We start from the raw sequence: 18,005 nt of genomic DNA on the forward strand, positions 1-18,005 counted from the left end.
GTGATTTCTCTGGTAGTACGGCAGGAAAGAAAAGAAAGACTTGCAGTTATATAACACTTTTCACGGCCACCGGATGTCTCAGAGCACTTTTAGTCAAAGAAGTACTTTTGAAGTGTCGTCACTGTTGTAATGTAGGAAACACAGCAGCCAGTTTGTGTGCAGCAAGCTCCCACAAACAGCAATGTGATAATGACCAGATAAATCTGATTTTGTGATGTTAATTGAGGGATGAATATTGGCCAGACACCGGGGATAACTCTGCGAACTCTTCTTTGAAATAGTGCTGTGGGATCTTTTCTGTCCAAGCAGGCAGATGGAACCTCGGTTTAACATCTCATCCGAAAGACGGCACCTCCGACTGGGCAGCCCTCTCTCAGTAACCCTGTTGATGTGCATAGTTGTGGTAGCGGAGCAGTTTCAAGGAAATTCCCGGCCACAGTCATCAATTCTCATTGCCAAAGCCCATTATTTGAGCCTGGAAATCCCTCCCAATTTCCATTAACTTCAAAAATTGGGAGAGATGTGAAACAGGCTGCCAATTTACTATCACCCATTTTACACTATTACACAAAGTGAACATCTATCCCTTTGTCTGTGTTTAGGCCAAGTGGATTTTAGAAGAAAAGTGCCAACAATAACAACAACAACTGTATTTATATAGCACCTTTAACTAAATAAAATGTTCTAGGGACCTTCACAGGAGCATTTTAGCTTAGTGAAAGAGGGAAGTTTTGAGGAGCGTCTTCAAAGAAGAAAGAGTGGTAGAGTGTCAGAGCGGTCTGGGGAGGGAATTCCAGAGCTTGGGGCCTAGGTAGCTGAAGGCACAGCCAGAAATGGTGGAGTGATTAAAATCAGGGATGCACAAGAGGCCAAAATTAGATGAGCGCAGATATCTCAGAGGGTTGTGGGGTTGGAGGAGATTACAGAGATAGGGAGGGGGCAAGGCCACAGAAAGATTTGAAAACAAGAAGGAGAATTTTTAAATCCAGTTGTTGAATGACCAGGAGACAATGTAGATCAGCAAGAACAGGGGTGATGGGTGAATGGGACTTGGTGCAAGGACTCCTAGTCATATGTGGTAGAAGTGGGCAGTTGAGTAGCAGAGGCATCAGTGCAATATGTTGGAAGTAAGCAGATCATCCAGGAGACCTCAGCTGCTGTCGTACTTCCTATCATGTGGTGATTCTGAGAATTGGAAGTATGCTGTTACCATGATCTGTTTGTGTCAATGTGAAACAACCTCACCTGTCTTTGATCCAAATAGTAGCGGTATAACTTGGGTATCAGGTTCCGACTTTACATCCAAGTACACTAAACACAAGCCGTATTAGATGCTCTCCACAGGATGCCCCACATCACTTCTAGTTTGCACTGACTGTGGTATAACTTCAGTCCAATATGAGCCTGCATTTCAAATGTTGGACCCCCCACCCCCCCAGCCCCCAGGAAGTTGCAAATATTTTTAAAGTTAGGGAAAACCATGCAATTGACCCTCTCTTGCCAACTTTACAACAGTGACTACAGCTGGGATTTAGCGCAGAGGCGATGGTCCCGCCCACTGACTGGAAAGTTGGGGGCGAGCCCACCTCGCCAACCCTGGAGGCCACGACCGTATGTTATGGTCCTCCGACAATTAACTGCCTGCAGACATGGCTTATGATCCTTAAGGGCAGGATGTCCCGCCTCCAAGAGCTGCCAGCCAATCAGATGGCCGGCAGCTTTTCAGTCTTAGCAGCGCCTTTGGGAGCAGTGGCCACTGCTGGGACTGCAGCAGTTCCTGGGGCAGCAGCCGTTGAGGAGGCCCAGAGTGCAAGTAAGTGGGGTCAGGGATCATTGGGTCAAGCAGGCGGGCCCTGCAAGTGGGGGTGGGGAGGGGTCGATCGCGAGGGGCGGGTCTTCCAGTGGGGGAGGCACTTGCTGCTGGAAGGGTCCTCTATGGGGCTCAGGGTGTCCGATCAGGAGGGACCCCTTCTCCCACTGAGCCTGCAGGGAGGCTGCCAGGTTTTACTGGGTCCATCCTCCACTGGTAAAATACCGCAGTGGCAGGAAGAGGCCATTGCCCATCAAGTGGCAACTAATTAGCCACTTAAGGGCCTTAATTGACCCAAGGGTAGGCAGGCCACCCACACCTACAATATGCCCCCATTGTGGATAGGCGACAGGCACGGTACCCTCTGTTATCCCACCCAATTTTATGCCTCCCCAGGCCCGCCTCCCACTCCGCTTCCAGGGTGGGGGTGTAAAATGCAGCCTATATTCAGAAGTATGGCTGTGAGTGCTTTGGGACATCTTGAGTTAGTGAAAGGTGCTATATAAATACAAGTTCTTTAGTTCTTCTTTACTTTTACCACAAGCTGCTAGGAGACTGCAGCACTGAGTGTCCATCATTACATCTCGCTGCATGTCAGACTCTGATCAGCATGCAGTATAGCTGTGGTCTGATACTTGTGCATTGCAGCCATGACTTTATGACCCTATCAGGTACAGCACAATTCCCAGTCTTGGCTGCAGTGCCTTAAACGTACAGATGCTGCTTAGCGGCAAATGTCATGGAGGCTCTTCTACTGTGCCATGCGTAGATTGTTCTTTGCCCGCTCGAATTTTTACCCAATTTTATTCCTGATATCTCTTCAACCACGTGAAGCTTGGTTTGTACGGGTGCCTTGAGAGAAAGCTGCAGAGGTTTGGTTCTGTCGTCTGACCTCAGTCAGGGAACGATAAATTCATGTACTAGCGACAGCAGCTATATACGTCTGTATGTTAAAGTCAATCTCCACAATGGCATTGCAGATTCAACATCTCTAGCCTTGACCAGTGTTTGAATTTGCATGCTATCAAGTGGCTCTTGTCCTCCCAGTCAGTAAGGCGAGCAATGCTGCATTTTGAAATGCCCCCTAGTGGGATCTGTGTGAGGAAAAGGATCCATGGATAACTTATGAGGAAGTGCAGTGCCCATGTCCATGTTGAAACCTGTGCTGTAAATATTTCTGCCTGGAATGAGGAAGCGAGCTTCAGGGAACTTAAATTTGGTGGGGTGGCATGGGGTGGGAAGTTCGAGTGGGATGATCGTGAAATCAAATTCTAAATTAATACAACTGACGAGCATACAGTTGTTTCTTTGCTAAACCTCTTGGCTGCTTCTTGCTCTGAATATTTTTTTGACCCTTGCCACTGGTTACGGGCAGCAGAGCTTGAGAATGATGTTGATTAACTGAAGTGGTTAACTGAATGCCCACGATACTCTCGGGACACTGGAAGCTTGGTAAATGCCCAGGCCTTAGGTTAAGAGAGCATTTTTCCTTGCAAGCCAAGTGATTTTTCTTTAACTCCTGACTGCACTAATTGATAATGCAGCATTAATAACTATCATCATGACAGAACTGACAGCTTTTAATCTTCATCTTTTACCTCTTATTCTCTGGACTCATTTAAAGATTTCCAGTGTTTCTCTGAGTTTAAATTTCCTCAGGGTGCAGTAAAAATAAGGTAAAGATTTATAATTTGGGAAAAAAACATGAAATCTCTTCTGCCACATTTTTAGAAGACGATACATCCAAGGCAAACCCATAATACACTGCATGCAGCAAAGAAGCCCCTTTATTTGCAGCTCAAACTCAGTTGGTTAGTGTGAGGGCCCTGTTTTGGAAGCAGCACAACATGCAAAAACAGTCTACAAACTTACTCACTTGCTATCAGTCAGGAAGCATATGAACTCAGCAGGAGGCTTGAGATAAAGGCTAATTTATGGAGAATTATGTGTGCATAATCACACAGAAACCCCAGAAGGGGCGAACATGACTATGCATCTTCCCTTCTGTGTGCTTCATCTTCATTTCTTGTTTTGATTATAGTATTCTGAGTATTTTGAAAGCCTTGCTTCCTGCTTTGCTCAAAGCTTTATAAGCCACACGTTGTGCTTTGTGTGAAATCCTGTCAGATTTAATATGGGACATGAAAGTAAACCTGTAACTGTATGTTAGTTATTCATGAGTTCCAAATATGCACACAGACTGTTGCACAACAAAAAAAAAAGAAATCAGCAGCCTAGTATGTCATTTAGCATTAAATTAATTTGACCCTTTTGTGCTTGATATTAAATCTTTTCATCTGATGCGGCATTTATCTGTCATCAACATGCAAATGACTTGGTTGAAGATCACTTGGCAATGTGCCATTTGGTGCTTTTGCTCTTTCTTTTCCAGACACTGGAATGTGATTGATTCATTTCTTCTTTTTTCACCCTCCCCAAGATATTGTTTTTTATATATATATGGAGGGAAATATAATGAGGGTTTTTTGTGTGTCTTTGTTGTAGCATAGTCATGTCTATAATTGGCTTTACGTGGTTCGGAAAGGTCAAAAGGTGGCTGATAGTTGCCTTTGAGAGAACGAGAGAACAAAAACGCTATCCTCAAGAGTACCTTAGACATCGTGTCCTTTACACAAGTGGAGATCAATACCAACAATGGGGTGCGAGAAAGAATGAGCCCAGGACTCATTTCAGAAACAGTGAGCTACTGTCATAGGGAGGAGTTGATATTCGGGTAGAATCCGATCGTATGGGCTGCAGCCCTGTTTCATCCAAATCGGTCTTGTAATTTTGCAAATAATTTAATAATAAAGTAATAACAGTATGAGCCATTTTGAAATCGAGGCCTTTTCATTTTTGGTTAACCAAGTAGTTGCAGCCTCAACCAAGTACATTTCTTCCCAACACAGTCAATTATTATTTATTTCTTCAATAAAGTTGCAGGCTGGTCAAAGTAAGTCATTCTAAAAAGAAAGGGATGAAGTTGTTGGAACATTTTCAGGGATTGCTGTGAATTAGACTGCTTCTGATTCTTTTTCCAATGATGAGTGTTTTCAAACAAGGTCAGTAGAAACCCATGTACACAGGACATTATCACACAAGGTGGAAACAATTAAATCTTGTTTGTGATAAGCAATCAGCTATTTCTGTAATGAGGTCTTTTTATGTTGTCTGATGCTACATAAATGAGATGCTCGGAGTCCAGTTGGTTGAAGATCTTAAACAGATTTATTACAGTTAAACTGTTATACAGTACAGAGCTAACTATTTACAGAACCTTCTGCTAGATGTTAGAGTTACAGAGTGACTCAGGCATCCTGTCACATGAACTGCGTCCTGGTACTGAGTTCATTAGCATACTAAGGTCTGTAGGGACATCACTGTTCAAGGCAATCACACAACGTACCCTTTCTTTCCAAAGATAAGTCTTGTATGCTAAAAGTAAAAAACACACAAAATTAGAGAGCATCAAAATTATTTACACAGGTGTAGAGATTATGAACTTTACAAGAGGCTCAAAAGTACAGATATCGTCTTGGTGGTTTGACAACTCTTGCTCGGGGAATTTGAGTCTCATCTGTTGTTCTTTCTGAAGTTTCTTCCTCTCTGCGTTCAGTTTCTGTTGCTCTGCATTCAGCCTGCTGACATATTCTGTTGCCTTTCTCAAGATGACCACCTTTGAAGCCTTGTCATTCTTGGACACCTCCAGCACCTCATCTCGAAGAACCAACAGACAATGCTTCAACTCATTCCTCCTCTGCCTCTTCAGGACATTGCGTGTCCTTCACCTCTCCTCATCCTCTGTGTCTGAAGGCTTGGGGCTCAAGGTTGAGGACTTGTTGGGTGAGGAGAACTTGGTCTTTTGGAAGTTCCTGTCTGTTCTGGCTCGTTGTGGTGCTGGTGGTTCTCCAGAGAGCAGAAGTGAAGGTGTGGTGTAGTTGTGCTGTTGCTGGATTTCCAGACTGCACCGTTTGATGCTGGCCAGAGTCTGCGAGCAGGTTCCGGTCCTTGGAGATTTCCCCTTGGCACTGGTTGGCTCCAGAATGTACTGTTCCAAGAAATTATCCCGAAAACATTCGATGTACTCCTCATCTAGGCTACCTTTGTCCATCTGATTTTAAAGTCTGACGAACTGCCATTATTTCTTCCTTTATACCCCGTCCTACAGTGTGGTTAGGTGGCCTGTACTCCACTCCTCACTAGAACACTGGCCCCAGCAAGGTTTGGGTGTAGACTGTCCCAACGGTACAGCCACCACTTTCCCCAGTACTGGTGCAAGTGCCCCACGAACCAGAACCCACTTCTACCACACCAGTCTTTGAGCCACGCATTAATTTCGCTAATCTTATTTGCCCTATGCCAATTTGCATGTGGCTCAGGTAATAATCCAGAGATTATTACCTTTGAGGTCTGCTTCTTAATTTGGTGCCTAGTTTCTCATACTGACTATGCAGAACCTCTCCTTGTCCTGCCTATTTTTATTTTTATTTAGAGATACAGCACTTAAACAGGCCCTTCGGCCCATCGGGTCTGTGCCGACCATCAACCACCCATTTTATACTAATCCTACATTAATCCCATATTCCTACCACATCCCCACCTGTCCCTATATTTCCCTACCACTTATCTATACTAGGGGCAATTTATAATGGCCAATTTACCTTCCAACCTGCAAGTCTATGTCGTTGGTATACGTGGACCATGATGACTGGATCCTCCCCCTCCCACTGTAAGTTCCTCTCCAGCCCTGAGCAGATGTTCCGAACCCTGGCACCGGGCAGGCAGCACAGCCATCTGGACTCTCGCTCTTTGCTGGACTCCACGCCAATCCCCCTAACTATACAGTCCCATACTACCACTACATTACTTTTTTCTCGCTCCACTTGAATGACTTCCTGTACCATGGTGCCATGGTCAGGTTGCTAATCTACCCTGCAGCCCTCACTCATCCAAACAAGCTGAAAGAACCTCAAACCTGTTGGGTAATCACAAAGGCTGAGGCTCCTGCACTCCTGCCTTCTGGGTCCCCTTACCTGCCTCAGCTGCAGCCACACTCTCCTGTCCCTGACCACTGACCAAATTAAAAGACCCTGTCCTATGGGGTGTGACTGCCTCCTGGTACAAAGTGTCCACGTAACTTTCCCCCTCCCTGATGTGTCTCAGTGTTTGCAGCTCGTACTGCAGTTCAATGACTCTGAGCCGAAACTCTTCGAGCCACAAACACTGCAGATGTGTTTTCCCTGGATCACACTGGCATCCAGGAGCTCCCACATGCTGCAGCTGTGACACATCACCTGTCCTGCCATCCTTAATGTCTTTCAATTAACTACTTAATTATTTTGTTCAATTATTCATGTTATTATTTATTTGTTTGTTTATGCAGCGGTGCAATAGGCATTTCAAGTGCTTTTGTTCTCTTCTAGACTTTGTTTATACAGCCATTCAATGGGCAGTTCTTCACGCTTGATTGGTTTTATGGGTTTTTTAAAACTTTTGCTGTGAGTGAGGGTTCTGCAGTGTTCAGATGGCTTCTTTTTATAACTTTAGCTGCATGAATGGAGAATTCCCTTGCTTTTTGCCATCGGATACCTCCTGTAATGATGCTGCCCCGATCAGACTGGGGGAACCTTTGAAAACAGTCAATTAGCTTAAGATAGGGATTGGGTTTTCCCTGTTTTTTTTAACTGACCCTTTAAAAAAAAATCAGTTTTGAAAGTACCTCAAAGCTTTTTGTCAATAGTAATTCTGAACCATTAGGACAGTGATGGTTCGCAGTGATTGATTTTCAGCCTGTCATTCAAAGCTCTATCTTCTACAGCTTGAGGTAAGTGTTTTCTTCTTTCCCTGTTTTGGCCAGTATTTTTTTTTAACTTTCTCTCTTTTAGCTGCAGGAAGATAATTTTTAAGCTGTTTTCCCTGTTGTCTTCAATCTTAGATTCTGTCTTCTTACCATAGCTGCCAACATATAATGAGTTATTTTTATTGTCTGATACAGCATAAATGAGATGCGTGGAGTCCAGTTGGCTGAAGATCTCAAACAGGTTTCTTACAAGTAAATTCGTATGTACAGTAAAGAACCTTCCTTTAGATGTTACAGAGTGACGCAGGCTTCCAGTCACATGATTGCATCCTGGTACTGAGCTCATTAGCATACTAAGATCCCAAAGGGACATCACTCTTAAAGGCAATCACACAACAATTTCCAGAGTAAAAAGAGAGGGGTTTTTTTTGTGAACATCATAACCAAACGAAAGAGTAAATCCTCTATTTTAACTCAAGGCAGGAATCGGGTGGAGGCAAACCTTGCAGACCTTGGCAGCTTGAGGCCCAAGTGATTTTAATGCCCAGGCCTCATCTGCATCCCTTTGGTCAGTTGCCAACAGAAGGGGAAGTGGCAGTGTGGCCAGCAGATAGGAGAGAAGTGTTGGGTGACAGGATGCCACTGGGTGGACTGAGGGATCAGTCCCTGCCATTCAGGTAAGTTGTGCAGTTTCAGTAAGGCCTCACGATCAGTGTGGGGGGAAGCCCTGGGTACAGGGGAGGCCTAAACTTTCCTTGTGAGGCCCAGTGGAGCACTCCAGCTCCTCATGTCTCCACAAGAAAAGTAATAAAAAAAAGGTTTGCCTCTCTCGGCCTCTTCTGGCCCTGGCTTCTCTTCCCACTGGGCTGACCTGGCAGGAAACCCACAATCACTTCCCCAGTCAGGTCCTTGATTAAAATAGCAGTTGGGCCCCAATGATCTACATATTTAAAAAAGGACCCCAGCAGTTTCCAGCGGGCATCCTTCACCACCCCCAACTCAGTGTAAAATGGAGCATTGGAGGATGAAAGCAGGGCATGGACAGGTAAGTCACTGGGTGATTGTAACAGGGCTAAACTTGCCTGTAAGAGAAGCACTTGTGCAAATTACCATCTTGGCTCAAATAAAATGATATTAAAATGCTTTATTTTCTTATTTGTGTACGTCTGAAAAAAAAAACACGATATGAGAAATTTTATGGAATTGTTCCTGATATGGGAATTTGGAATGTTTTGTATATATTTAAATGATAAAGCCATCACTGGATTTGCTTGATGACTCAGATACAAAACACATTTTTGATGCAGAATTCCATTTCCTTCGTGGACTTACAGTATTATGACCAAATGCTTTTCTTTGGATATATCATAGATGTATTAGATTCTACTCAGGAAGACCATATGTGCTTGATAAAGCAGAAAAGTGACATCTTCTCCCTATTCAGCTGAGCCTGGGCTGAACCTGTATGATTCTGCAATACACTTGGTATGTTGGAACAGCCTTGGGACTGACCTTTTTCCAGAAGGGGGCAGGGAGGAAATGACAGAAATAATTAAGTTTTTTTTCCTCCTGGTGCAGGTTTGTTACTCATTTGGGGCACTTATTCTGAGCTTTATGTCCCTGGCCAGAATATTTCACACAAAGATTTCACACAATTCTGATTATTTTGCTTCAAAATGTTGCCGGAACCCTGACCTTTTTTGGTTTGATATGCACTTTCTTTTCAATCAGCGATGCACCTACTCGGCCTGAACTGGCAGCTGCAGCAGGTTGAAAATTACACATTTGAAAATGGGAAAGTGAAGACAGAGAGCTCACCAACCAATGCAGTGACATCTACTTCAGGCGATAGTGGTAAGCAATGATATGGGTCTATAATCAAAATGTAAATGATAAAAAAAAGTAAATATTTCAGTTTCATTGAGAAGGGGAACTAACTTGTGAAGAATATAGAAACTGCAAATGGATGGAACACAGTAGACACCTATAAAAAGAATGAATCGAACTCCCCTTGTTAATCAGTTGGTAAAGGTATTGTCCATTGGGATAGACAGTCATGCAAACTAGGAATGTCCCATTGTTGAGTCCTGGTCTATACTGAGATATCTGACAACAGTGAAGGGGCAGCTAGTAAATCGTAACAGGAATAGATTATTCAGCCTATCTCACTGGCTCAGAAAAGCTTTTCTAAGGGAAAACTTACAGCCCATCTGATCTCATCTCCCCAGATTGCCAACTCCACCATCTTCCCATTACACTGTTAAATCCCCTTGGACAGGCTGACAGAAGCTAGTTTCAATAACTCATTCAAAGGACAGCACCTCTGGTAATGCACTACTCTCTTAGTACTGCACAGGAGTGTTCAGTCTTGATTCAGTCAAGCCCTGTTATAGGACTCGAACACACAACCTGCTGCCTGAAGCTAAGAGTGCTACCAACTGAGCCAACTTGACCGAGTTCCTCTCGGTTAAACAGCTGCTCAATGCTCAGGGCTTTAGGGAAAGTGCAGGGTAGTGGGACTAATTGGATAGCTCTTGCAAAGAGCCAGCACAGGCGTGGTGGGCCAAATGGCCTCCTTCTGCTTTGTTTGACTCTACTTGTCAACTGCCCAAATTCTGCTGCAAAGCCACCATTTTGTCGGCATAGGAAAGCTTATACGGCTATATCTAGTGTAGCATGAATGGTTTTGATGCTTTTTAAATTTCGGAATTAAAACTTGGAATGTAACTAAGGTGTTTGGATTATAGGGCACATCATCATGGTCTCCTCTGTTTATGAACATTAAAACAGCGATTGCAAGATTGCACCTTGATCTGCCACCATATAATAAATCTGCGATAACTCTGCTATATTGTTCCATTTGAGCCTTCATATTTTCCTCCATTTGTTACTTTTTATGAGCTGTGTCAATTATTTAATGGCACATTTGTAAATCAGCCTAAATCCATACATCTTGTTCAATTTTGAAATCAGTAAACTGACCCAAAACAAACCAGTGCATTTCAGTCAAAACAATGGCGGCAACTTTAAGTAAAATGCTATTAAGGTGAACATTTTGGCATCAGTGATCTTTTACTTAGCAATCTGAAGTATTCACCTTGTTTACATTTGATTGTGCTAAAAGCCGACTGTGTAGCAGAATGTTAGCAGCAATAATAGCAATGTAAAATCTGATGCTCAGTTGGGTGTATTTTATGTAAAGTTGTAAAATAATTCAACATCAAGAAATAAGGCATCTACACAAACACACACACACAGAAACAGACACACATGCACACACATGTATAGAAATCTTGTCCTAATGTGCAGCCATACACTACAGACATCACCAGCTGGATTTGTCTCTGCTGTCCTGTCCTTAATTCAGTGAGATAGCAACATGATTGGCAGTCAAATGGAGCAGTGGGCCCTGCTGCCTCCTTTCGCCATGTGCCATGTCCTTTCCCCTCCTGCCGACAGAGAGGCTTCCCAACTGATTCTCACTCCATCTACTTCTTAACCTCCACTTGCTGAACTATCTTGTAAGACGTGTGCTTAGGCCTGGGATAGCAGTGGTCGTGGTCCAAAAAAGTGTCCTGACAACAGGAGAGGCCCTAATAGAAACTTCCTGTCCCTCAAAAGTGGACCCCAGCACCTGCCTTTTGTGGAGCCCAGGGCTCCAGAAACTGCAGTCATTTTCAACCCATCCCGATTTCCCTTATTTGCAGAAGCTGGAATCCCACTGGGTGCCACCTCCCATGACTAAATAACTCCAACCCAGACAGAAGCCCATGCTGCAAAGAAGGAAATCCAGCCCTGTTCTTGCAAATGTCGAAAGTATAAAAGAGAAAAAATGAAAGTCATTTCAATCTGCAAACTAACCACATTAATTGACCTCATTCTCGTGGTTATTCACTGAAAATGTTTTAAAGGGGCAGGGCACTTAAAGGCAGCTCCACTTTAGCAGCAGAATAATGATCCTGTTATTTTAAAACAGCATGTCATTTTGACTTGTTATAAGCAGTAGCATGAGAACTGCATCAGTAGTATTGAAAACCTTCCCTTTTAATCAAAATTAGCACATTTTAAATTTAATTTCACCTGAAATTTTAATAATTGCTTCTAAAGCTGCCACCCAAAACTTCCTTCAACAAATAAAACATCTTAAATTATCGATAGGAGGAAATTCAGCCCTGTTGGTATTTAAATTTCAAAACAGGCTTCACTTGAGAGCCATTACTAAAACTGAATCCTTTTTCATCATAGTCAGTAACTGTGCTGTATCTGGTGGTGATTTAAGTATCTCTTTATTTCCAAGGCCCTTATGACACAGAAGTCAACAGAGATGTGTTGTTTGCCTGGTCTTTAGGTTTAGAACAAATCTTTTGTGCAGTTATTTGAAATCATCATTTTGTGAGATGTTAGGTATACTTTATGCCTTCACCATGTACAAGAGTTTTCCTCACGTTTCTGCTCTGACTCTACATTTACAAACTTCCATCCAGCTTCACCCAGATCATTGCCTGAGATAATTACCCGCAAATGGGCTTTTCACCATCACACAAAACCTCCCTTGTGGACATTTGTGAACATAAAGCAAAGGAAGCCCAAGGCAGCCCTTTTTGCTAAAAGTGCTCTTACAATTTATGAGAGAAAATAATCATTTAATTTCCTCCAACATTTTTTTCTGTAAATGTCAGTTTTCATGCCAACGTGAAGAGCCTCAAGTTGATCTCTACTTCTGATTATATGTGTTATGTCCGAGCTGCCTGGCTCCAAAAAAACCACATCCTAGCTTGAGATGTGGTTTCCCAGGGCTGGGCGACTCCAGAACAGCCAAACCTCAGAGCAGTTTGCAATCATGATTCTTGCTGTTTCCCATGGCGCCCTTCCAGGTTGCACTGATATATTAACACTGGGCCTATCAGGGATGGAAACTTGATGCGAGAGGCCATAGAAATTCCTACTAATTAGCTACAGATTGTTTCTGGAGTAGTCTGCAGTGATGGTCATCGCTCATTTAGCACAAACAACATCCTTAGGTGGCCAAGAACATTCTGAGCATTAGAGTTAACATGAACAGTTTTTGTCCAAACAACAAAACCATCTTATCAATTATTTTTATATTAGCTCGAAATGTCAGGATCTGAATGATTTCTAACTCATAAACAAAATCATCTGCTTTTATCAATGTGGTTGACTGTTAAATGCCCTCTGAAATGGCCTAGCAAGGTTGTATTAAACCGCTATAAAGTGTAAGAAACCGAACGGACCACCCGGCTTTGACCTAGGCACTGGAAACTATAATGGCAAACACAGCCCTGTCAACCTTGCAAAGTCCTCCTTACTAACATCTGGGGGCTTGTGCCAAAATTGGGAGAGCTATCCCACGGAGTAGTCAAGAAACAGCCTGACATAGCCATACTTACGGAATCATCCCTTACAGATAATGTCCCAGACACCACCACCATCATCCCTGGGTATGTCCGCCCCACTGGCAGGACAGACCCACCAGAGATGGCAGCACAGCGGTATATAGTCGGGAGGGAGTTGCCCTGTGAGGCCTTAACATTGACTCCGGACCCCATGAAGTCTCATGGTATCAGGTCAAACATGGGCAAGGAAATCCCTTGCTGATTACCACCTACCACTCCCCCTCAGCTTCTCCATGTTGAACACCAATTAGAAGAAGCACTAAGGGCAGCATGGGCACAGAGTGTACTCTGGGTGGGGGACATCAATGTCCATCATCAAGAGTGGCTCAGTAGCACCACTACTGACAGAGCTGGCTGAGTCCGAAAGGACTAGCAGCTAGACTGGGTCTGCGACAGGTAGTGAGGGAACCAACAAGAGGGAAAAACCTACTTGACCTCGTCCTCACCACTCTACCTATCGCAGGTGCATCTGTCCATGACAGTATTGGTAGGAGTGACCACTGCACCGTCCTTGTGAAGACAAAGTCCCGTCTTCACATTGAGGATACCCACCATTGTGTTATGTGGCACTGCCACCGTGCTAAATGGGATAGATTTCAAACAGATCAAGCAACATAAAACTGGCATTCGTGAGGCGCTATGGGCCATCAGCAGCAGCAGATTTGTATTCAGCCACAATCTGCAACCTCATGGCTCGGCATATCCCTCACTCTATCATTACCATCAGCTGGGGACCAACCCTGGTTCAATGAAGGGTGCAGGAGGGCATGCCAGGAGTAGCATACCTCAACACAGGACTACTTGCATACAGAAGCAGCATGTGATAGACAGGGCTAAGCGATCCCACAACCAAATGATCAGATCTAAGTTCTGCAATCTTGCCACAACCAGTCGTGAATGGTGGTGGACAATTAAAGAACTAACAGGAGAAGGATGCTCCACAAACATCTTCATCCTCAACAATGGGGGAGCCCAGCACATCAGTGCAAAAGACAAGGCTGAAGCATTTGTATCCATCTTCATCCAGAAACATTTAAAAGATCTTGTGATGCTATTTCAAAGAAGAGCAGAGGAGTTATCCCTGGTGTTCTGGCCAATATTTATCCCTCAATAAACATCATCAGAACAGATTATCTGGTCACTTTCACATTGTTGTTTGCTGTGCACAAATTGGCTGCATGTTTCCTACTTTACAACAGTGACTACACTTCAAAAGTACTTAATTGGCTGTAAAAGGCTTTGAGGAGTTTTAACATGAGGAGTGCTATATGAATGCAAGTCTTTTTCTGAAGAGCTAATATTATGTCTGCCATGACCCCATTACAGTGCATTCTGGGAAGGGTACCATCTCCGTTCACTTGTGTTGCTTTGCTATAGTATCAAGCTCTCCAAAGAATTTTGGCCCCACAAAAAAGAAGTAAAATTCTCGTTATCAACTTCAAATGTGTCTTTATTGTCAACGACACATCGATATAGCATAAGTTCGATATGACAAGTCTTCAGCTTTTGTCAAAATCTACCACTTGATGAAGCAATGGCATTCCCAGAGTGAAAGGAAGAATTAATTTAAAAAAAACTTTCCTGGATTGCTGCACCACACAAGTTGCAACGGTTCCAAACATTTGACAAAAGATTTTATAAGTCATCATTTCTTTCCATCCATCACACACACCAACACATGCACGGGCCACGAGCCACAAGCGAAGCTAGAGATTGAAAACTCTCCCCCTCGTCTCTTCAAATATTGGATATATTGAGCAGATTCTGCACGAAGGCAATTGATGTTATGCCATGTAATTCCTTTTAAAAGGAAGTTCGCTAAATATCTAGAACCATAGAAGAATTATGGCACAGAAGGAGGCCATTCCGCCCTCGTGTCGATGCCAGACGAAAGAAAACTAGCCACCTTATCTAATCCCACCTTCCAGCACCTGGTCTAGTTGAGAACAGAATTGATTATAGGAAAAATATAGATTATGATTATCCATCCACGTGACTGTACTATTTAACCTCTTTACCCTCTACAAACGAAACAGCCTATCCCTTTGCCTGGCATCAATTCATTCATAATAGGGTGACTGGCAAAAGAACCAGAGGCGACATGGGGAAAAACATTTTTACGCCTTACCAGTGTCTCCTACATCCCAAGAAGAAATAAATAAAAAGTGTTGGACGCTGTGAGGTGGCATTGCCAACAGAGCCGCCAGAAGTTGTCCCATTTTGTTTATTGGCAGACAGTAAGATGTTGCTGTATCTCACTTATTAACACCTCGGGCTCGACTTTGGGGTTTGGAGGCGAGCACAGGTAGGGGTACAAATTGAAGATTGCATCCCTGGAAGGCGTCTCTGGATCCTGGGGCCTCCAGAGCACACTGCAATTTTCAAAATGGGGTGTGGGAGTTGGGGAGCCAGGAACCCTCTTGTCTCCAATTAACTGTCTGTTAAGCTCCTTGAGGAGCTTGCTAACGGGCGGGAAGGGCCAGAAGCGAATTCTAAAGAGGAGAGCGGGAGGAGTGAACAGTTTGGTGCATGTAAGTGATTAGCTGTCGGGAGCAATGCAGTTGAACATTGTTTGGTGTCGATTATTATTCAGTGAAATCAGAAAAAAAAATGCGATTGAAACGTAGCACTTCACCCTCCCTTCCTGTTCACCATTTGGCCATTTGTTTGCATCGTCATGCTGCTGGCCAGCTGATCTGTGCCTGCACCGTTCTACAAGACAACGGCGAGCCCTGTCATGGCTGCCGTCTGCCTTTCATCATTGCATTCTGGAGCTACTTCCCGCCTCCATGCTAGTCCGAGCATCACTAACTGTGCGCCATACTCACCCCTGGCCCAATTAGATCATTTAGATTTAAAGATAATGTCACAACACGGCATGGGGTTGGGACCCGCAAATTATCTGGGCGTCGGAGTCCCCAACCCTGGAATGGAAATCCAGCCCCTTGTGTATGTAACCAAGTTTCATTGATCCTTTAATCTCACTGATTCACTTTAAGGGGCAGATACTTTGGCCCAAAAGTCCCTGGATTGGACTTGTGCAGAAATTATGCCAAAATCCAAACCAGTTTGTGTGTCGGTGTTGCCTACAGAAACTTATGCTCAAATTTCCTGTGATGCTTAAAAACTAGGATAAAACAAATGCAAATGCAGTGCCACCAACAGGGGTAATAGGGAATGGGCAGGGGGTTTCGTCGAGTTGTGTCTCAGAAGTGGTGCAAAGGGCAGAAGAAATTCACACTTAACGCTGTTTCAGCATAAAACCGACATAAATCAGTTACACGCAAATTGTCTCAGAACCATAGAACTATTGAAAAGTTACAGCACAGAATGAGGCCCTTCAGCCCATCGTGTCTGCGCCAGCATTTGTCTCAGGAAGACAAATGGCATAAAGTTGGCATTACGCCATCGTTGCACTGAAGCTTTTTGGGACATTGGCACATTAATGATTTAGACGTGAATATAGGAGGTATGATAAGTAAGTTCGCAGATGACACGAAAATTGGTGGTGTCGTAAATAGTGAGGAGCGAAGCCTTAGATTACAGGACGATATAGAAGGGCTGGTAAGATGGGCGGAGCTGTGGCAAATGGAATTTAATCCTGAGAAGTGTGAGGTGATGCATTTTGGGAGGACTAACAAGGCAAGGGAATATACAATGGATGGTAGGACCCCAGGAAGTTCAGAAGGTCAGGGGGACCTTGGTGTACTTGTCCATAGATCACTGAAGGCAGCAGCACAGGTAGATAAGGTAGTTAGGAAGGCATATGGGATACTTGCTTTTATTAGCTGAGGCACAGAATATAAGAGCAGGGAGGTTATGATGGAGCTGTATAAAACGCTAGTTAGGCCACAGCTGAAGTACTGTGTACAGTTCTGGTCACCACTCTATCGGAAGGATGTGATTGCACTGGAGAGGGTGCAGAGGAGATTCACCAGGATGTTGCCTGAGCTGGAGCATTTCAGCTATGAAGAGAGACTGAAAATGCTAGGGTTGTTTTCCTTAGAGCAGAGAAGGATGAGGGGGGACATGATTGAGGTATACAAAATTATGAGGGGCATGGTTAGGTTAGATAGGAAGAGACTTTTTCCCTTAGCGGAGGGGTCAATAACCAGAGGGCATAGATTTAAGGTAAGGGGCAGGAGGTTTAGAGGGGATTTGAGGAAAAATGTTTTCACCCAGAGGGTGGTTGGAATCTGGAATACACTGCCTGAAGGGGTGGTAGAGGCAGGAACCCTCACAACATTTAAGAAGTATTTAGATGAGCACTTGAAACGCCATAGCATACAAGGGTACGGGCCAAGTGCTGGAAAATGGGATGAGAATAGTTAGGTGCTTGATGGCCAGCACAGGCACGATGGGCCGAAGGGCCTGTTTCTGTGATGTGTAACCCTATGACTCCACAACTCTATGAAATTCTGAGCCTTTGTTCCATGAGGAAATCAACTTTAATCGTTTTTTTGGTCATTTGAACTTGTATTGAAAGTAATAGTCCATTTGATTATAATCAGAAGAGCAGAAAGGAATCTAACATACTCTGTTTCAAATCAGCAAAACAGCAGAGTTTTATGGGCATCCTGTGGATTTTCATAATTAGTGCAATTAAGATTGCCCGATTCATTAGAAACTTTTTTTTGCCTTCATAAATCTTTGAGGTGGAGAGGTCAAGCTTGGTACTGCTAAAAGTCAATTGGGGAAGAAAATAGGGAAACTAAGGGTGGTGAATGGTTGATCATCGAGCTTTGTGCAATTTCACTGGATGGCATTTTTCCCATAGGTAACAATTTCTACTCTCAGCTCACAGTGGGCGGGTCAAAGGTACTCCTATTTCATTGAATATGAAGTTCCATTTATATTGATTAATAGAAGATTGCTTGTTCTGCTTCCTGACATGTTAATTAGTGTCACTTACAGTGCTAACATTGAAAATTCTCAAATCACTTGGAGTCAGTGAAAACCCCTTCAGCATTACTAATTTTCA

At 43.7% G+C, this 18,005-nt stretch overlaps 1 protein-coding gene across 16 annotated transcripts in view; it reads left to right on the forward strand.

Moving 5' to 3' along the window:
* LOC137368959 (teneurin-3) overlaps positions 1 to 18,005 on the forward strand; it is an 891,767-nt gene that overhangs the window by 695,145 nt on the left and 178,617 nt on the right. For 15 of the 16 annotated variants that reach the window (XM_068029332.1, XM_068029334.1, XM_068029338.1 and 12 more), the window contains one exon: positions 9,342 to 9,464. The exons of the other annotated variant lie outside the window; for it this stretch is intronic. In XM_068029332.1, the coding sequence (XP_067885433.1) occupies positions 9,342 to 9,464 (123 nt within the window). The remainder of the gene's footprint in view (positions 1 to 9,341; positions 9,465 to 18,005) is intronic. 16 annotated transcript variants of the gene reach the window in all.

This window comes from Heterodontus francisci, chromosome 4 (genome assembly GCF_036365525.1).
Source record: "Heterodontus francisci isolate sHetFra1 chromosome 4, sHetFra1.hap1, whole genome shotgun sequence".
NCBI classification, from domain to species: Eukaryota; Metazoa; Chordata; class Chondrichthyes; order Heterodontiformes; family Heterodontidae; genus Heterodontus; species Heterodontus francisci.